The 20,486-nt window shown below is 63.8% G+C and overlaps 1 protein-coding gene across 1 annotated transcript; it reads right to left on the bottom strand.

The window, feature by feature from the left end:
* Window positions 1–1,378: 1,378 nt before the first annotated feature.
* FURIN (furin, paired basic amino acid cleaving enzyme) lies at window positions 1,379–15,686 on the bottom strand. Its single transcript, XM_027745414.2, has 16 exons — window positions 15,427–15,686; window positions 13,263–13,630; window positions 9,317–9,415; window positions 8,625–8,720; window positions 7,945–8,073; window positions 7,629–7,705; window positions 7,190–7,278; window positions 6,810–6,982; window positions 5,777–5,989; window positions 5,596–5,696; window positions 5,363–5,466; window positions 5,056–5,173; window positions 4,001–4,180; window positions 3,774–3,898; window positions 3,243–3,359; window positions 1,379–3,165 (listed from the first exon to the last, which is right to left on the bottom strand). Exons 2-16 carry the CDS (start codon window positions 13,440–13,442, stop codon window positions 2,597–2,599), a joined length of 2,370 nt encoding a protein of 789 aa, XP_027601215.1. The 5' UTR covers window positions 13,443–13,630; window positions 15,427–15,686; the 3' UTR covers window positions 1,379–2,596.
* Between the last annotated feature and the right edge of the window lie 4,800 nt (window positions 15,687–20,486).

The raw sequence follows: 20,486 nt of genomic DNA on the forward strand, positions 1-20,486 counted from the left end.
GAGCCTCCACTGAGCCCTGATCTGCGAGGGTCCCACCCAGCAAAGCCCCCTCAGCCATGCCTGGTCCTGTCTGACCCACAGCCTTGCTCCATGCCTCTGCATCCCCAAGAGGCTGCAGGACGTGGGGGTTCCCCAGGGCTCGGTGCAGTCCCACTGAAAGGTGGCCACCCTGTCACCACCCCCCAGCCTGGCCCACGTGACTGGGGAAGGCCTCAGGACAGAGCACCACCAGTGCCACTGCCAAGTGCCACCACATATCTCCATTGCTGGCACAACCCAGGTCAGCTCCACTCTGCTCAGCCTGGACACTGCCTGGGTGTTTTGGGCTGAGCTCCCCCCCTGTGCCCAGCAGGGAGGCCCCAGCTCCAGAAGGGTGTCACTTGCAGGACACTGTAAGACCAATTCCACTTTTAGAGGAAGTCAGGGAAAAAGTGTGTCAGGCAGGAGCTTTGCTGACTTGCCTTCCCGGCTGAGCAATGTGGGATGGTCACACCACGGAGCAGGTCCATGGCAGCCAGGGGCTGCCACGGTGATGCTTCTCCCATCCCCAGCATCCTCCCGGGGGTGCACGGGTTCCCTCCCTGCCTGTGCCACGCTTCCCTGGGAGCCCCGAATGCTGCCCGCCCCCAGCCCGGCCTCGCGCGAAGAGGAAGAGCAGGGTGAGCTGCAGAAGAGGAAGAGCAGGGTGAGCGCGCTGCCGTCCCTGCACGCCGCGGGGAACTCGCTCCCGACCACAGGAAGCCGCTGTGGGCACAGCAAGGCCGAGAGGCTCCACAGAGAGGAGCTGCCTCTGCGAGCAAGCGCTGCCCCGACAGGCCCTCCTGTGGGGGACGGGACCCTGCAGGGAGCTTGGGGAGGCCGAGGTGGGCTGTGTCTGCAGCTTGGCCACGGCACGAGCGGGTCCCACGTCCAGCCTGCCCATCCCTACGCCAGGGGCACCGTGCTCCAGCTGCAGGCTGCCGCAAGACACGGGGGCTGCAGCTGATCCCCAGGCTGCAGGGGAGTCTCAGCCTGCACGCTGTGGGAAGAGGTGGAAGGCACCCAGACTTTTGAGCCCCCACCCCTCCTCCACCCACCACAGCCAGTTCCCGAATTAGCTGCCTGAGCTGCAGGTCCTCATAAAAAGCTGCTTCCTCTTGCTCAGGTGAGGGACGGTCCCTGCCTGTCCCTACCGCATCCGCTGCCACACATCAGCTCCTGCCCACAGCCAAGGGAACGGCAGTCCCTGGCTCGGGGGGGATGCTCTGCAGGCAGGGCCCAAGGCCCCTCTCCTGCAGCTGCAGCGCAGATCCAGGTGTCCCTGGGGCCTATGGCCCCCGTGGCCAGGCTGCCACCCTGGTCAGGGCACCCGCAGCACACAGAGAACAGGTAGTGGAGCTGGTTTGCATAGTTCTGAACATTTAATAACTCAGTCTCTCTAGCGTTATATCCACATCCATTAAATTAAAAACAGGCTCAGGAGGCAGCTCCTGGCTGATTAAATTACAAGAAAAAATTACTGTGCACCAAAAAGTTGTTATAGAAAAATAGTCCTGTGGCCCCCAGCCAGCGGCTCCATCCGTGGCTGGCGTGGGTGGGAGCCCGTGCCACGGCCCCAGTGTGTGGCGGCGGACGGCAAAGGGGCTCGCGGCACCAGCCCCCAGCCCGTGGGGAAGGGGCAGCGAGGGAAGGGGCTCCGGGGGGGAGCAGAACGGATTGTCACCAAATGGGGGCAAGGCACATCAGGGGGCTGGGGCTGCAGGGACGCCAGGCACTGCCTGGCACAGGTGGGGTGCAGGCAGAGCTGGGGCAGTGCTGGCACCAGCGCTGCCTGAGGGCAGAACACGAGGGGCTGGGGCAGCCCCCCAGAGCAGGGTCTGTGCGAGGGGTCCCTGCCCAGGCTGTGGGCTGCACCGCAGGCACGAGGGAAGGCGGTGCCTGGCCCCACACTCCCCGGTGCCAGGGCTCCTGCCCACTGCAGGCAGCCATGGTGGGATGGGCAGAGAGTGGGCAAGCAGGCAGCAGCAGCAGAGGCCTGGCCATTATTGCTGTTGGAAGGACACCGGTGGAGGCGGACAGGTCCAGCCAGGTGGCAGGGAGCCAGGACACAATGGACCAAGCCGGGGCCACAGCCTGTCATGCCAAGGGTGGCAGGGACAGGGGGACACTGTGCCATGGGTTGTGCTCAGCCCTGGGGGGCAGAGCCACCCCTGCCCCAGCCAGCCCACCCTGAGCCATGGCAATCGAGAGACCCCACATGCTGCCCACCCTGAAGGACTCAAGGGATCTCAAGCAGCAGCTGCCCGCCCAGGGTAGGAGACACAGCTGCCAGCACAGGGGCAGGGGCCCCACAGCCACCAAACACCCCAGCATGTGGCACAGAGTCGATGCGGGGCCGGGAGAGATGGTGCAAGACTGGGACAGTGCCGTGCTGGAGATGGTGCCAGCAGGGCCGTGCCAGGCCACCCAGGCTGGGGCAGAGGGACAGTGCCAGTGGGTGAGAGCCCCAGGCTGCTGGAGTGCAGGAAGGGGACAGGGGCAGAGTCTGGGCCCCTCAGCCTCACCTGCCCCGGCCCCATGGTGCTGGGCAGGGAGGAGGGAGGGGCAGGAGGGCTCATCAAAGGGCACTTTGGTCTCTGATGAAGGCAGTCCTCTCACTGTGGGCCTCGTAATCCTCACCGTCCGATTCGGAGGGGCCCTCCTCCTGCCAGATGTCAGAGGGGAGCCCCTTGTAGGAGATGATCCCACTGTCCAGGGCATAGACCTTCACGCCCCGCAGGCTGAAGCCTGACCGTGCCTGCAGCACCAGGAAGATGGTGACAAAGATGACAACAATGAGGACGCAGCTGAGGCTGGCGATGAGGACAGGGAGGTTGACTGGAGAGGGGGCCTCAGCTGGCCCCTCACCATCTGCCAGGGCAGGGGATGCACGGCTGCTCTGTGTCTGGTGGGAGCAGGAGAGGTCCAGGCTGCTGAAGTGGGAGTGCGCAGGGCAGGTGAGGCACTGGTTGGGGCCGGGTCCCACACAGGTGGCGCAGGAGGGGTGGCAGGGCAGGCAGAGGTGGGGCGCGATGGGCTCCACGCTGTTCTCCAAATTGTAGTGCGTGCTCTGGACACCGGGCGCAAAGCCAGGAGGGCAGTGCTTCAGGCAGCTCTTCTGGTGCAGGTAGTACCCCTCCTCACAGACTGTGGGACAGGCAGGGTCAGTGCGGGCTGGCAGTCACCTCAGCCCCCCGCCCCCTCCCCACCAGCTCCACACTCACCCACACAGGTCTGGCTGGGGGTGAGGGTCTTGCAGCCACTGCTCTCCAGTTGGTTGGAGAGGCTGGGGGAGTCGGTGGCCGTCCCATACAGCACAAGTGTGAACTTGGTCAGCGTGCCTGCAACGATGCGGGGTGAGGACCACCAAGGTGCCTGCGAGACCACCCATGCTTGGGACAGATGGGGGGGGGGCCTCGTAGTGCTCCCCTCCACAGCTGCCAGGGGACAGCAGGGCTGTGTGCACTACCTGGGAAAGTTCCTGATATGGGGCCATGCCCCTGCACAGGGCTGCCCATGGGGCAAGGAGGTCAGGCCAGCTGGCATGGGGTCACCTGCTGCCCAGACCCCACTGCCCCAGAGGGGATGCATCCCATCTCACATGCCCAAATCCAGCCCCTCCCCAGCCAGGTCACCCAAAACATCAGAGGTGTTATCAGCCACTCAGCTTGGGAGCAAGGGGGCGAAGCTGGGTAACAACACAGTTCCCATCTCAGACTTAGAGGGAGGCAGTGGAGGGGAAGGCTGAGCCCTACCATAGTTGTTGGCGTCACTGGTGTTCTCAATCTCCAGCACCCACTCTCCAGAAGGGTCCTCATCCCACGAGTGTGTCGTCATGAAGGCCCAGTCATTGAAGCCATCAGCCGAGAAGTCGTGGGGCCTGGGTGACGGGGGCAAGAGGTGGGTGCCAACATATCCTAAACTCACCTGTGCCAGCCCGGGTCGGGGGCCAGCCTGGAGCACCCCACAGCCTGGTACCTACCTGGCAGCCAGGAGGGTGGAGCGGGTGCCCATGGGGCTGACCAGGTGGATGGCCAGGTCCCCACGCCGGTTGTAGGACAGAGTCAGCCTGGCCTGCGCGTGTTCCAGACGGCTGATGTAGTTGGCTTTCCCCAGGCAGGCGTCCACCTTCCGCCGTACCTCCAGGCGCTTCCCAATGTCCCTGCCGAGGTGGGGCATGAATGAGGCCAGTCCCGGACCAGGGGGACATGACAGAGTGCCCCAGTCCCTACTCTCCCCTGTGGGGCTCTGTGGCTGTCCCAGGGATTAAGCACTGTGTGCCAGGGCAGCTGGACAGGAATCAACCCTGCAGTGGATGAGAGTGGCAGCATCTCCGTGCCATTTCCCGACGGGTGTCGATAGTGCCCCAGCTCCAGGGTACGAGGAGGTCTGTGCTGCCCAGAGCTGCCTCCCCAGCCACCACCCTGTGCCAGCCCTGAATGGGCCCTTTATTCACACATCACAGGCCAGCTACACCCTGCACAGCATGGCCAGGGACGGGACAGGCACAGCCTTCCCCATCCTGCTGCTGGCATACAGCTGTTCTCCCTACCAGCGCCGGCTCTGGTGCCAGTGCAGGATGTGCCCACTGCGTACCCTCTTGGCTTCATCCCCAGGGGGTTAGGGCAGGGACCAGCCCTGGCTCCCTCCATGCCCAGGCGCCCCCAGGGAGTGCCCCAGATGGGCACAAGATTGCACATGTTGTGCTGTGGCGGCAGCAGCCAAGCAGGAGTCAAAGGAGCTTCTGTCTGGCCCCTGAAAAGCCCCTCTGTCCAGGGTGACTGGTGCTGGCTGTGCCCCGACTGCAGCGCCCCAGCCTGCCCACACCCGCCAGCCCAGCCCCACAGCGGGTAGGCTCAGCAGCTGACATCGGTGCTGGACAGCTGGAGGTGTCTTTCCCAGCTCTCCCCAGGCTCTCGCAGGAGGATGCTCTGGGGGTCTCAGCAGCAGCTCAGCCCCTGCTCTGAGCCCAGAGGCTCTCAAGTTCCTGTGTGGGACAAACACCGGGTGATGCCCTCCCAGGCTCACCAGCCCTACCTGGGCTCTGCGAGGATGTCGATGACGCACTTCCTCTGAGGTCCCACTGTGGTCCAGTTCTTGGCCAGGCTCACCATGGCCCCAGCATCCAGCAGACCATAGCCGTAGGAGTGGCTGACTGTGGACAAAGAGGGTACACTCCTGAGGGTACTCAGTGGGGGACATTTGCCCAGCCATGCTGCATGCTCACTGGGGCCTCCTGCTTCCTCCACCCGCCAGGGCTGCCAGCGCACTCTGCCCCAGCACCCCCAGGCTAGTGGTGTGTGTTGGAATGGGAGCCCCTGGTCTCTCCCCAGCACCCTGGTACCTTTGCGACCAACACCGTTGGTGACCCAGTCATTGGCATTGAGGTGAGCTGGCTTCGAGGTCTGCACCACCAGGTGCTGCATGTCCCGCCAGGTCAGGTTCTTGCTGCAGGGAGACACAGGGCTCAGGTCAGTGCCAGCTACTGCTGGCCCCATATAGGTCTGTGTCCAGGTGCCACTGCCATGTGGGGCTGGCACAGCCACCCCTATCCAGCCTCCTCTGTCTTGCCCTTACTTGGCTTCCAGGGCAAGGGCAATGATGCCAGCGGCCAGGGGTGCCGAGGCTGACGTCCCAGTGTGCAACTCGGTGCATTTCTGTCTGAGGTCAGTCGTCACCTGCGAGGAAGAGTGCCGGGCTGGGTGCTGCAGGCCCATCCCACCCCCGGAGCTCCAGGCCTGCAACAGCCCCTACTCACAATCTGCTTCTCGTTCTGGTTGCCGCTGCTGTACGTGGTGGCGAGGGTGGAGGAGCAGGCCTCGCTGTACCAGGGCACGTTGCCGTACTGCGTGGTGCTGCTGATGGACAGCGTGTAGATGCTGTTGGTGTAACCGTCGCAGTTGCAGCTGTCGTGCTCACGGCCCCCGTTCCCGGACGCCCAGACGAAGATGGAGCCCAGCCCCCCTCGGCCCTAGCAACAGAGACAGGGTGAGGGCCGGCACCAGCACTGCTGCAGGCAGGAAGCCCCAGGCTGGAGCTGGGGACAAGTGGATGGTGCCAGTCTGAGTGGGAAAGACTGAGCAAATGCAGCTGTGACACAAGAGACACCAGGACACCCTAGTCACAGCCTCGACAGAGGCTCCAGGCTGCCTCGGTGGGTGAGACATCAAGTGGCAGGAGGCCCTGCCAATGTGATGCTTCCAAAAGCCAAAGCCTTTTTCCTCTCGAAAGTCACCCAGGCTGACTCCGCCTCCATGGGATTGCAGCGCCTGGCAGTGCTGAGGGAGCCCACGGCACAGTCCCAGACAAGGCTCGGCACCCAAACGAGGCAGCTCCCCTTGCAGCAGGCGTGACAGAGCCGGAGCAGCACTGCTTGTGTGTCTCTGTAGGGAATCCCGGGCAGAACACAACAAAGCTCCCCAGACAGATGACACTGCCAGCACATGGGGATAGTGGGGGAGGACAGGCAGAGGAAGCGAGGGTGAACAGCTGGCACAAAACCAGACAAGAATCAGCAGAGGGCTTGGGAGAGCAGGGAGAGACCATCCCTCACAGGAGCCCTCCCAGTGGGGAGCATAGAGCTGCTTGGAAATGCAGCTGGGAGGAGTCCTGACTCAAAGCCATCACACAGGAAGAACAAGAAAAACCAACAGAGCCCGATCCAGGATATGGACTGGTAGACAGTTCATCTCGGAAGGGCCAGGAAAACGACCAGGGCAGGTAGAGAAAGGGAGACTTGGGGGAAGGGGCAGGAGCCAGGCCAGTGGCCCCTGGCAAACCTTCCTGCTCACCTGGCTGACCCCACGGAAGAAAGCCTCCTCTGCCAGCCGGGCCGGGCCATCCACAGTCTTGCCATCATCCTCAGGGCCCCAGCTGGCACTGTAGATGTGGATGTGGTTGGGGTTGAGGCCCAGGGAATGGGCCTCCACAGCATCAGTCACCTCCCCATCCAGCATGCGCACGCCTAGGGCCAGAGAGCAGACGTCATGGGCGACTGGACGGGGCAGGGCGGCCACGGTGCCGCTGGCAAGAGCCCTCCAACCCCTGCTGCCACCTGTGCCACAGGCTGGCACAGGGCTGCTCCAGCCAGCAGTGCTGAGGTCCCCGGCTCAGCTGCTCCAACGTGCCCTCAGCACCTGCGGGGCCCAGCACAGGGCAGGGCAGCACCCACCTCCGATCCTGGCATTGTAGGCCACGCCAACACCGCAGATCCCGTTGTTTGCCACGGCAGCCACTTCCCCGGCACAGCGTGTGCCGTGTCTGCAGCCAAAACAGGACACAGCACGCTCGTAAGGGGCACAAGGAGTACAGGGCTGGGCACTGGCTACAGCCCCAGCAATCCCCACCCATGCTGCCTCCTGTCCCCCGGAACCAGGTGGCCAACAAAGGCTCCTCCACCTGCCCTCCTGCTCCAGAGCCAGGGCACTCAACGGCACGCACCGGCAAAGGGCAAAGGATGCTGCTCATGTTGGAAAGGGAGTCAAGGGGTTCCCCATGGGGCAGAAGTGTGCTGCTAGCCCCACAGCTTCCCGCAGGCCACAGGGGGTGGCACTGGACTGAGTCCCTGCCGCACCTGGGCTCTGCATCCTCGCCACTCCCTCCTGCCTCACCTGTTGTCGTTCATCTGCGTGTAGCGGGGCTGCGGGTCTGGGTCCTGGTCATTGACATCAAAACTCGCCCCTGGGTCCTGGAAGTCAAATTGGGCACTTGGACCCTGTCTACCTGGGCCACCGAGCCCCACCGCCCTTGCTCCATGACTGTTCCACAGTCGGTCTGTGCAGGGTGGGCAGGCTCCAGTCCCACCTCCATGTCCCACCATGGCGCACAGCAGCCCTGCCCCTTGCAGACCCAGGGCTGCCCCGTGCAGACACAGCCACCCGGACCGGCTCCTGTAGCACTCCGCCCTGCAGCATCACCCACACTCACATAGTTGGCCTCCAGGTCAGGATGGTTCTTCTCAATGCCATCATCCAGGATGGACACCACAATGCCCTTGCCTGTGTATCCTTGCTCCCAGGCCTGACGCACGTTCAGGTCCCGCTGGTTCGTGTTGTACTGCCAAGAGAAACCCTGGCACTAGGAGCTGCACCCAGCCATGGGGACTGTGGCAGGGGTGTGACCGAAGCCCTCCCAGTGTTCACCCTGCTCTGCTGTGGGTGGGGACGAGGAACCCTGGTGACCCAGGCAAAGGGCTGGGCGCAGCAAGCCAAGGAAAGCTGCTCTGAAAGCAAGACTCAGCCCCAGACTCTGCTTGGGTCCCGCAGACAAGGCTCCCTTTGCAGAGATCAGGCTTGTGCCCAAGTTCCAGGATGCAGACAGGGGCACAGACCCATTCCTGGGCCAGGCAAAGGGCTGCACCACGCTGGTTCAGGCCTGGGCCCTCCCAGCCTCCTGGCAGGGAGCCACAGCTCTGTGAGCAGTGCCTCTTCCCTGAGGTGAACCCTTCACACAGCACCAAGTGGCTGCCTCAGGCCTTCCCCCTTCTCTTTCTCCTCCCCACCAGCCTGGCAGCAGCTGCCTGACAGCAGTTCCTCAGGTGTCGAGTCTACATCCCCAAACTCACACTCACTATTGTGACCACACACCCCTCGTCACCCAGCACTCACCAGGTACCACTGCTGTGGGAACTTGGGGTCCGTGGGCTCCATGAAAACGTCTCGCTTGGTCCTGCGCTTTGCCACCTGCTGCTCCAGCCACTGCACCTGGGGGCAGAGACGGCATGGGGTCCGCCACCACCCCCTCATGCCAGCAGCTCCTGGGACCCCACCCTGAGCCCACCTGGAGGGGCTCTCCCTGGGGAGCTCACAGACAGCCCTGGCCTGGCAGAGCATCAGACCTCCCAGAGTTACGGCAGCCCCCAGCCCGGCCCTCCCAGCCCCCTGCCCAGTCGTGCCTCGCACAGGCTGCGCTCCAGCAGAGTGGGACGGTCAGAGCGCTGAGCTCCGCTGAGCTGCGAGCTGCCAAGAGCCACCGTGCCACACACCCTGCAGGGCCTGAGCCGGAGTCCCCCCATACTGCTGCACTGGGATCCAGCACTGCCCTGCAGATCTTGTCCCATGTACAAGGACACAGAGCTCTCCCAGGAGCAGAGGCTGCCCTGGGCCCTGGGACTGAAGCAGACCACAGGCCAGTGGCACTGGCTCCACCACACCCCTGCTCTTGCTGGACACACGCTGGGCTTCCACCAGGGTCTGCCAGGGGATGGTTAAGGCAGCTCAGCCCCATTCTGTGCCCAGTGCTGGCTCGCATGCCCGTGTGAAGTGCCCGGGACCAAGGCCAGGCCCTCCCCCGCACGTACCTGCGGTTCCCTGGCCAAGCGGCTGTGCCAGGGCTGGTGGGGTGAGAGGGAACGCTTCACCACACCACGGTGCCGAAAGTGGTAATAGTCGCCAAAGATCTGCAACGGAAAAATGCCGTTCATGGGACAGACACGAGAACCTGGTCTCCTCAATTCACCGCCCCCCCCCCCCCCCCCCCCGCAATCCTGAGCCCCAGGTCTGTCATGGGCAGGCTGGGCCCCCCACTCCAGAGTGGCAGCTGGTGCTTGTGTCCAGGTACATAGGGCAGCACCTCCTGTGAAAGGCTGTGGCAGGTGGTGACAAGGCAGCTGGGGAGACCCTGGGGCCGCAGAAGTGCAGCCTCCACACACTTCATCCTCCTGTGGGTCCCCACATGGCAGCAAGTCCCAGATTGTCCAAAAAGGCTGCTACCCTAGCAGGAAGGCCCAAGGCAAGCAGTGGCAGAGAGAGATGGGCCTGTTGAAGCCAGCCTGGGTGAGGCACCAGCCTCAGGAGACAAAGCCACGGTTCCTCTCCCAGCACCAAACAGCTCCTGGTGGAAGAGGGTCCCAGGGGCTTCAAGCCCCTTGCCCTAGGTGGTCCCAGCCAGGGCAGGGTCTGCATCAGCCCCTGCACCCACCTTTGCATGCCTGGACAGGCCACTGGCAGAGGCCTTCTCATCAAGCACCCCACTAGAGCACCCACCCAGTGCTAATCTCTACATGGGGCACAGCCAGTTCAGTGGGGCAGAGGGGGGGGGGCCACACAGGCGTCCAACCACAGCAGGGTCTGACCCCCACTGCCAAGGAGCCAGGCTGTGCTACCCCAGCTCCACTCCCACGCATGCAGGGACAGCCCAACCTGGTACTCCAGCACAGTGGGGACTGGGGCAGGCTGGGACCCCAGCACAGCCCGGCTGGGGCAGGACGGGACCCCATCACAACCAGGCTGGGGCAGGAGGCCGTGTCACTGCCCAGACAGTTATTTTTAAACTCCAAACCCTCTCCAGCACTGTCATTTCCATATCCCTTCCCGCACGTCCTGGGGCTGGCGGATGCAGTGGCCCCACCCCAGCCACCCAGAACCTCCTAGCCCAGCAGCCTGCCTGGACTGTGGAGAAGTGGCTGAGCACCCACCCAGCCCCCTGGGAGCCACGGAGCCCAGGCAGCAGCTGCAGGCAAGATCCGGCTGCCCAGGCTGTGCCAGAGCTGGCAGGGCTGGGCTGCAAGGGCTGCAGGAACATGAGGACACCTTGTCCTTCTTCATCTCAGGCTGCCCCAAAACAGTCTGTTTGTGGCTAACAAATCTCCCCAGCTTATCAGAGCTCTGCAGATGTGCTGCCAGTCTGGACAGCCTGGGCCAAGCAGGGAGGGAAGGTGCACCTGGCTGAGCAGCACCCTTAGCCTCAGGGCAGCAGCTACGGGTTGTGGTCATGCACTTCACCCCAAACTCTGGATCTGTTCCTCTGGCACATCGTGTCCCCCCAGAATAGCCTGGGATGCCTGGCAGTTCAGAAGCCTTGGGAAGGTGCTGAGGTGCAAAGCCTCTGCCATGGGCTGGCGGGGGAATGCAAAGCGCAGGCTGCTTACCCTCCCCCAGCATCCCTCACCCCCTCCAGGGGTACAGACAGAGCCCCAATTGTTCCTGCACACAGATCCTGGCTCTGCCTGGTCATCCGACTGGATTAGGTCTGCACAGACAGTGTGGTGGCAGCCAGGAGCCAGCCAGCCCACACGCTTCCACCCTAATCCCTATAGTCCCTGTCCTCGGCAAGGACAGAGCCACCCCCCAGCACCGTGTGTCCCTGGTGCCATCTCAGCACTGCTGCCCAACCTCCTGCCACAACTTGAGGCCACCCCAGCCAGCCTCAGGGCCAGAAGGCTGCCCACACGCCTGCTCACAGCCCTGGGAGAGGGGCAACATGTTGGACCTGAAGCCCACTGGTTTGGGAGACAGGAGCACCCTATCCCAGGCTGGCACTGTCCTGCCAGCACAGCCCAGAGTGGGCACCAGTAGTGCCCTTCCCTGCGTGCCCCTCCTCTGCACAATCCCAGTGGTGCAAACCCCCATGCTTCCACCCCACTGCCACACCCGCCCCCCTCCTCTGACCCCACCTCCCCACCCTGTCCCCTGGGTCATCCTCAAGGCCACTGGCACCAGTCATGGGCCCTGCCACCCCTCTGCCCGAGGTGCCGCTGGCCCCCGCTCTGCAGGCAGCAGTGGAGCCGGGAGTACACCAGGACAGCATGGCTTCAGGGACAGTGTCCAGACGCCAGGCTGAGGCCAGGATCCTCTCAGATAAGGACCCTGGGGGCCTCTCACTGGGGCACTGCCAGAAGCACCCAGTCTCCCCCCTCCCAGCCTGACTGTGCATCCTGTCCCAGCGACATGCACCCCAAGAGCAGCAACCTAGAAACCTCCTGAGGATGGAAAGCCTGGCTCCTTCCAGCCCTTCTCCTCCCACCAGGCCACTATGGCCCCTCTGCGAAGCCCAGGCCAGACAAGCCTTGTCTAGCAGCACAGACACTGGGACAGGCTCCAGAATGGGAGAAAACATGCCCGGACCAGGAGCTCCCGCCACAGCCCAGGCTGTCACAGCACGCAGGGCTTTGCCTGCAAGGACGGCCTCACTGCAGCTCCACTAGCTGTGAGGGGCCAGAGAGCCAGGGAGAGGCAGCCTAGGAGAGGCAGCCTCCAGCTACAGCACCATGGTGTGGGGAGAAGGCGAGGGCTGAGCTGGCACAGAGCCTCTATGGCTCACTGGGACAGACCACAGAGAGGCCTTGGCTCCCAGCTGAGGCACAGGGCCCTGCAGTGGTAAAGACACAGCCATAGAGCCAGTGCCCCTCGGCCCTGGCAGCAAGGCCTGGGACCTAGCACCACAGTGGGACGGGAAGCCCTGCCAGGAGCAGGCTGATGGCATGTCAGCCCCATGCACACTCCAAGTGGTCTTGTCGGAGATCCGGTCCGGTGGGACATGCCCTGGGCAACTTTCCCAGTCCCCTCTGCACAGCAGTAGCTCTGGCCTGACAAGTTCTTTCCCCTGAGATCGGCTCTGAGCCACTTCCATGCTGTCAGCACCTGTGTGAAGGCCGTGCCACGGCCCCCACAGCACAGGCACTCTCAGTGGAGACCAGCCACAATCCCCACAATTCCCTCCTCTGGCACAAGCCCCAGAGGATTCAGGGCTCCCTGTCCCAGGGGCCCTGTGTACCTAGCGCCTGTGCAAGGCTCCTTTCAGACCGCAGGAAAAGGCCCTGCTGACTCCTGCAGTAGCCACCTTTCCACCACCACAGCTCCCAGCAGCTGCTCACAGCGAGGTCCTGACACCGCAGCTACCAATTGTGCAATTTCCTCTGGGATTTCACCCCGTGCTTCCTTCCCGGAGAGCCAGCTCAGCCCCAGCACAGCCACACGAGCTGCCTAGTCCCTGGCTGAGGGCAGGGAAAGCAGAGCATGGCAGGGACCTGCTGACACACCTTCTGCCAAGGCCAGTTTAGGGCCAAGGACATATGGCTGCTGTCAGACCCACTCGGTGAACACCCCAGAGGCACTGCTGCAGCCCTGGCTGAGCCGAGGCCGTGCCATGCTAAGGCAGCTCACACCAGCGGGAACCAGGAGCCCTCCCATCCTCCACCAGCACACAGCACTCCCAGTCCAGTTCTTTCATGCTGAGACGGGCTTTTCCTCCATCTCCCTCCAGCAGGGAGTGTGCCATGCCATGTTATGCCACACCATGCCATGAGACCATCCCGCTGGCAGGGGGAAGCTCTGGCTCCATCCAGTTAATTGCAGCCCTTGAGTCAAGGCAGGGGAAGCTGGAAGGCTACAGCAAACAGGCACAAACACCATGGCCCTGCTGCCAGAAAGAGCACCCCCAAGCTGGCTCCAGGGCCAAGCTCAGTGCCCATCCAGACCACGGCAGAGGACACTGGTTCCATAGGGAGAGGGAAGTGGAGGACTTACCGGGCCCAGGTTAAGGAATCCATGCTTCCTGGCCAGCCTGTCAGCCTCCTGGGGCCCCGCAGGGACAAGCACAGCCCAAGTGTTGGTGTAAATACGCTGGGCCAGCACCTCTTGAGCCAGGAGAGCAAGGGCAACCACCAGAGTCCAGAGCAGCAGCAGCGAGCAGGGCCTCAGATCCATCAGAGAATCGGGGTTCCTTGAGCTGGGGAGCAGGAGGGTCCCAGGAGCGGCAGGTCCAGTGGCCTCCCAGCGTCAGCACTCTGAGGCGTGCCGGCCTCTATGCCCTGCTGGTTCCCACTCAGCCCAAGCCCTCATGGGGCTGAGCCCACAACAGCACGGGAACAGGCCGTCTGGGACAGCAGCACAATCTGCAGAGAGACAGGGCAGTAGTCAGGCCCAGGGTGCCTCTCCTCAGACCCAGGGAGGGCAGGCTGCATCTTGCTGAGCCATGGCTCTGGCATTGGGCAAGGGGGCCCTGGCACATGGCACCCACTGCCCACTGTGGCACATGGACAGCCGAGGAGGCGCCTGGCTCAACGGGGTGCCCAGCATGCCTGCCTTGGCACTGAGCTGCTGTTTACCTTGCCTGTTGCCCAATGTTTGCTTACAAAGACAGGGAACCAAATGGGAGGGGAGAGGGAACCGAAGGAGGGCAAGGGACACTGCTCCTCCTGCCACCACTACACCTGCTTCAACTGGGATAGGAATATCTGGGCACAGAGCTAGGAGTAACTGGGATGGGAGGCCTGCCTCTTCAGTCCCAAGGGGAGACCGCAGATGTCCCCAGGCACTGTGCGAGGAACTCCAGCTAAATTAGGGACTGGATCCTTCCAGGAAAGCCACGGGGAGCCTCTGCTCTCCAGTTAGCAGACCCCAAGCCCACACCTCCACAGACATCGACCAGGCAATGCCTGGCAGCTGTGCCAAGCGCTGCACTGCCTGTCACCAGCAGCAGCTCAGCTCTGCCCTTCCTCTGGAGCACAATATGGTGACACCAGTGTGACTCATCCTCACAACAGGGAGAAAACCAGGACCAGGAGAAGGGGCACGCCGTCACCTCCAGCACAAACCCAGGGATGCCTGGGGATCGCTCACACATGGGAGGGCAAATCCAAGAAGTTAGTGGGGACAGAGTAGGGAGTGGCCCACCCAGCGCCAGGGAGCCCATGACATGACGGTGCCGGAGCGAGCTCCACACATAGAACTCCACAAGGGCTCTGGAATACCTGGTCATGCTTCAGAGACAACAGGAAAGGTGAGAGCTAGCAGTGCCCAGAGAAGCCCCATCCCCCTCCGGCCACAGCGAGCCGGGAGCCTGCGGTGCTGCCAGCGGAGCGAGCTCCTGGCAGCCGCCGGAGACCTCGCCGCAGGCTGCGGCACAGGCAGTGCTGCGACTCCGGCACAGTGAAGCTTCCCCTCAGCCGGCCGCGGGCCGGGCCGCCCCGTCGAGGCACCCGCCGGAGGCTGGACGGGAGTCCCGCGTGCAGCCCGTGCCAGGGCCCACAGCAATTTCCCGTGGGAAAGGCTTCCAGAGCACCTAAGGAAGGGGGAAAGCTACCGCAGGAGGAGAGAGCAAGAAGCACAGACAAGGGAAACTGTCTGCCGTGGCCGATCTCCACACCAGCACCCGGCCCCGGAGCCGGGCAGCCTGCCCCACCTCGCTGGTCGCGGCGCCAGCAGCCACCCCGCTCCGGCGGCGACCGCTCCACGTGGGGACAACCCTGCCCCGGGAAAAGAGCCCGGACCCCGGGAGGCCTCCACGCCGGACCCGGCGTCTGCGAACCGCCTGGCGCGGGGACAGCCAGCCCGGGCCCGCACCGGCGGGGCGGCTCCAGCGGCGGAGCCCCGGGCGGCGGCGGCCGTGTCGGGGCCGCGGGCGCCGTGGGACGCGGCCTGGTTCCTCCTCGGCCTTCCGCAGCGGCGGCTCTGGCCGCCCCCGCCGCAGCCCCCCCGGCCCCTCGCCCGCTCCCCGGTGCCGCCGGGCAGACGGACGCGGCTCCGCGGGGCCCGCACGTCCCCGCCGACAGCGCCCCGAGCCCGGGCCTGCCCGCGCCGGCCCCGCTGCCGCCGTCCGGGTCCCGCCCGGCAGGGCCGCCCCAGCTGTCAAAATGCGAGGGCCGGCGGGTCGAGCCGTCCCCGGCCGGCGCCGGTCCCGCGCCCTTACCGCGCGGCCTGCCCGCTTCGCTCCGTCTCGTCCCGCCGGCGGCCGGGCCCGTCTGTCGGCGGCGCCGCGTCACGCCGCGGGGCGCCCGGAGCGCCCGCCCCGGAGCCCGGCCCGGCCCAGGCAGGGGCGGCCGGGGCGGCCGGCGGGGCCGCTTGTTTACGCCGCGCAGCTGTCAGCGCCGCCCGGCCCCGCCCCGACGGCCGAGCCACCGGCCCCGCGCGGCTCCCTCGGCCCGGCCCGGCCCGGCCCGGCCGCCGCTCCGCCGGGCGCCGCCGGATGCCGTCACCGCCGCCCGCCCCGCCCGCCCCCTCGCCGCAGCGCCGGGCCCGCCACGGACCCCCGGCACCCCCTCCGAGCTCCCCGCCCGCGGCGCCGCCAGAGCCGGAGCCGCTCCCCCCCGCCAGCACCGGGCACGGCCCGGGGCTCAGCGCAGCCACTCCTCGTGGGCCTGCCCGCGCCCACCCGGGGGGTACCTGTGCCAACCGAAGCAGGAGACCTGGATCTACCCCGTGAAAGCCGTGACCCCCATATGGGCTGCCGGCGCTGACCAGGGGTACGAGGGCACCTGCAGCAAAGGGCGCACAGAAGACGCCCCCGTCTCCCGCCTGGTGCAGCAGGTGGTGGGTTGTGCTTCAACATGGGGCTGGTGAGACATGAGCCCAGTCAGACCAGCCTGTTTCAGCCCTGGCAGCCCCCGGAGAAGAGAGCTCCCCAGCCAGGCTATGGGAATAACACTAGCCTTCCCATGAGGTCCGTACCATGGGGCTGTGGCCCCAGGTCAGTGTGCAGCAGCCTGAGAGAGAAACTGTCTGGAAAGCAGCAACGCAAGGAAAATCCATTAGCCCTGTTTCAGGAGAGAGACTTCCACCAAGGAGAAAAGGTGAGAAGTGAAAGGACTTCAGTCATTTGTAAAAACAATCCACTGTGTCACAAGCAACACAAAAGCAGCGGAACCCAAACTGACCTGAACCCAAACCTGAATCCTCCGCACCTGCAATGGCTCTGGCAACCCCAAGCAGGAGCAGGTCCTAGTGCTCCTTACAGAGGAAAGGAAGTCACTCGGATATCATGATCGAGATCGTGAAGCATTAGCAATCGCACAGGAAACAGTCACCTTGGTAACTGAAATGCTGAGAACAGCCCAGAAAATCTGGCACAGGGCAGGTTTCTGTGCTAACTGGGTTGGTTCTGCAGGGATTCAGGCTGGGCAGACCCCAGCATCCAGCCCAAAGAGCTGCACCAGGAACCACCGGCCACGGGGGCTGTGGTACCCCAGGCCCACCCTCAGGGCCACGGTCCTGCTGGGGGGCCTGGCACGCCGTGGACAGGCAGCACTCACCCCAACGCCACCTCAGCGTGCTTGGAAGTCGTTCCTGCAGCCGTCCAGCCCAGGCCGGCCCTTGGTTGCACAGCAGAGCTGGACATGCCCCACGGAGTTATATAGAGGATATGTGGATGGGGGCAGACCCAGTGGTGGGAGGTGGGCTGGTAGGCAGGCTGCCTGCCCCACCCACGCACCTTATCTTCCGATGCCTCCTTTGGGCACCGGCAGCTATGCCAGGGCAGGTGAGGCGCCACTGCACCTGGCCCTGTGACATATGGTGCTGGGGAGAGGAGCTGACAAAGGGCCCTTGTCACCATGGGCTTACCGCAGTGCCGCGGGGCAGACAGGCAGGAAGCACTGCACTCTTACATAAACCGCTGGCCTGGGACCTGCGCTGACCCCGCTGCCCTGCCAAAGACAACGCCTGGCCTGAAGAGCACCTGGCTGTGGGTGGCACAGTGCCACAGGCAGGGAAGGGACATGCTGTCCCAGCAGCCCCCCGGAGCACAGCTGCAGATGGAGCAGAGACAAGGGCCACCAGCATGGATCTGGGCGGCTGCTGTGCCCCCCTCACCTCACAGGACCGCCTGGCAGGACCTCTCTGCCCCCAGCCGTGGTGCAGCAAGGGGGTGAAGCAGTTACTGCAGCCACGTTTGCCAGGACCATGAACCCTCCTCTCAAACTTGGCGCCATGGCTCAGAGGCACCAGCACACCCCAGGAGACAGCAGGAGCAGCTGCTCCATGCAGCAGTGTACCAGCAAAACCGCAGCCCTATTGCGAGCCAGCCGCACTGTCCCATCTCGCAAGGTCTGCCCTGCCAGGATCCCCTGGGGCCCGCACTACAGGCACAGGGGCCAAACTTCTCGCTGGGGCTGGGAGAGACCCCCCCCGGTACTGAGCACACTCTGCGGTGTGGCCCAGCTGCACACACAATCAATAGAAACCTACTTTCGTGGAAAAATCAGGTCAATTTTTGGCTTTCAGGTTGCAGAGACTGAACAAACCCAACAGTGATGCAACTGCCCATCTGCCTGAGGTCTGTGGGAGGCAGAGCAACACAGGGCTGCACCCCTGCCTGCAGGCACAACAGCCCGGGGGACCCCCGGGACTGCAGGCGGAAGCAGCCAGTGAGTGGGGACCAGCAGAGGAAGGGCAGAGGACCCACACAAACAGCAGAGAAAATGAAGTAACAGGCAGCAATGGCAGGCAGAAACATCCGGAGGGACAGAATCAATACCTGAATGTTTACCTAGCACAGAGCAACCCGCTCTGCCTCCCCCCGTCCTGTGCCAGCACAGGGCAAGCCCGCAGTCCCTCTGCTGTGCTGTTCAGCCCCTTCCCTGCACCCGCCCTCACCCTCTCCCAAAGCTGAGGCTGCAGTCCCTTTCCCTGGAGCCTCTCCAACCCCTCTCCTCCCTTCCCCCCCGGATGCTACCAGCCTGAGACTGCCGTGGCCCTGCCAGGAGCTGTGCTCCGCAGGGTCCTGCTGGCTCCAGCGGCTCTATTCCTCTCCAGCTCCCAGACACAACATCTCACTGTGGCCACATGCAGGGACTCGGGCCCAGCCTGAACACTCTGACCTTGTCCTGCAGTACAGCATCAGACACAAACTGAGTGGCTTGGGGGAGTTCTGTAACTTTATCTGCCTCTGGCTTTGTCAGCAGAAGCTGTAACGCTGGCAACGTATAGACCTACCCCAGCTCTGCCCCTGCTCTGGGCTGTGGTACGTGAGCTACCATCACCTATCCCATGACAGCACCCTGCCATCACCCGCCATGCAGGTGTGGGGACACCTTTCTGCAGCCCAAGCACCATAAGGTGCTTGTGGTACTCAGGGTGCTCCACACGAGTGACACATATAGGAACACAAGTACACGTGTGCAGGGAACACCAGGCTGGGAACCCACCTATGGCCCAGCAGCGGGAGCCCTGTGTACCCATGGGCTTCAGTGGGCTGGGAAGGGGGTGCTCACAGACACGGACAGACAAACCCAGCCCAAAGCCCGGCAGGCACAGCTGGCACAGCACTGCGAGGCAGACTGGCCCATATTCCAGGCTCACTCATGCCAGCAGCTGCCAGCCTCCCGCAGCCTCACACCACTGTGGGAAGGGGGGGCTCAGCCCTACTAAGTGCCCCCCACCTCTGCCGCAGCCCGGCTGCCGACAGCCAAGCGCTGCAGGGCTGACACGTCAGCAGCCACTGTGCTGGGGAAAGGGGACGTGGGGCAAAGACACTTCATAGCCAACGGTGGCTTCTTGCCACAGCCTCCAGTGCCGGCGGCCACAGAACCAAGCCAGGCTTAAAGATATTTCCCTGTTTGCCCAGGTCTTTACTTTTGCCTCACCTGAATGGGACAGTACGTGCTTTGTGTGCAGTCCCCAAACTTCCCCTTAGCTGCTGTGGCCAATTGTTTTTCTGAGCGCTGTTGGAGCTCCCTCCTTGCCCCCCTGGCACAGGACTCATCAGGTGGGAACACACTGTGACAGTCCTCAACATTAACTTCTCATCAGATGACCAAACACAGAGTGGGAGTTCCAGTTGTCATCTGAGTGCAAAGGCCAGAAGCACACAGGTCGGCTCTTGCTCGTTCCTGGTGGAGGCTGGGGAGAACCTTCAGGTGCTGTAGGATTATAAAGCCACCAATGCCTCAGTTGCTCAGGCAAACCACCAGCTTCAGGGCATGAAGGGAGCCCCCCACACCCCATCTAGTGCAGGGACACACTAAAGCAGGGGAGCCCTGGAGAAAGCCCCCAGCTCTGCCTGCGGCAGGAATGGGACAGGGAGACCCTTCCCCAGCACCACAGCAGGGACTGAGCAGGAATGGCTGCTGGGTGCAGCCAGCTGGCATTGCAAGGGGCTGGGCCCACCTGCCCCCGTGCCTGGGGGCAGCCACCCCTGCCTGCAGCCCTGCCGGATCACGGTCACCCGACCGGATCTGCCCAGCCCCAGCATTTCTGTGGGCCGGGGAAAGTGCCCCAGGAGGGAGCCGGCCTCAGGACCTCTGCAGCCACTGCTGGGACCCTCCATCCCAGTGGAACTGGGCCCAGACTGGGATGGTACTGCTGCCAATTGGGTCTGCTCTCCCCAAGACAGGCTCCACAAAATCCTTCCAGAGGGACATCTCCCAGTCCAGACCAAGGACACTTTTCCTGCACTCCCTTATGGATTGTGCTCCAGTGCTGACCCACCAACTGGAAAACACATGTGCATTGGGCCTTCCTCACTGCCAGGGCTGGCCTCGCCCCACACAGCCTCCGCTGCACGGGCACAAGGGCACCTGCTCCAGCACTGACAGGGCAGGCACCCGGCAGTGCAGAGTTAAGCACGGCTCTGCTTCCCAAATTCCCCTGCCAGCAAGCAGATTTCATGGAAGATAAAAACTCATTCTTAAAACCTCTTCCTTTCTTCAGCAGAAGGTAGCAGGCAGAGGGTGGCAGATGTGGCTGCGGTGGCTTGTGCTGTAGTTTTACCCAACTTAGAAGTCGTTATCTTCTGCACAGGATGTGAGACATCCTGCATCAGCCAATCGCTCTGGCGCTGCGAAACCTCGAGCCCCACGGAAGCTGAGACATGCTGACACGGGCAGCCCCCGGCTGCTTATGGAAAACCCCGCATGGCTTTTCTCGAAGCGGCCGTGGCCCTGACCCTTCTCCACACGTACATCACTGCACCGATGCCACCAGGAATCCCAGGGGCTCCCCCAGCATCGCTCTGCGGCACGGCGAAGGGTCCTG

Source organism: Pipra filicauda, unplaced genomic scaffold (assembly GCF_003945595.2).
Source record: "Pipra filicauda isolate LSUMZ 115617 unplaced genomic scaffold, ASM394559v2 scaffold486_size446389_pilon, whole genome shotgun sequence".
NCBI lineage: Eukaryota > Metazoa > Chordata > Aves > Passeriformes > Pipridae > Pipra > Pipra filicauda.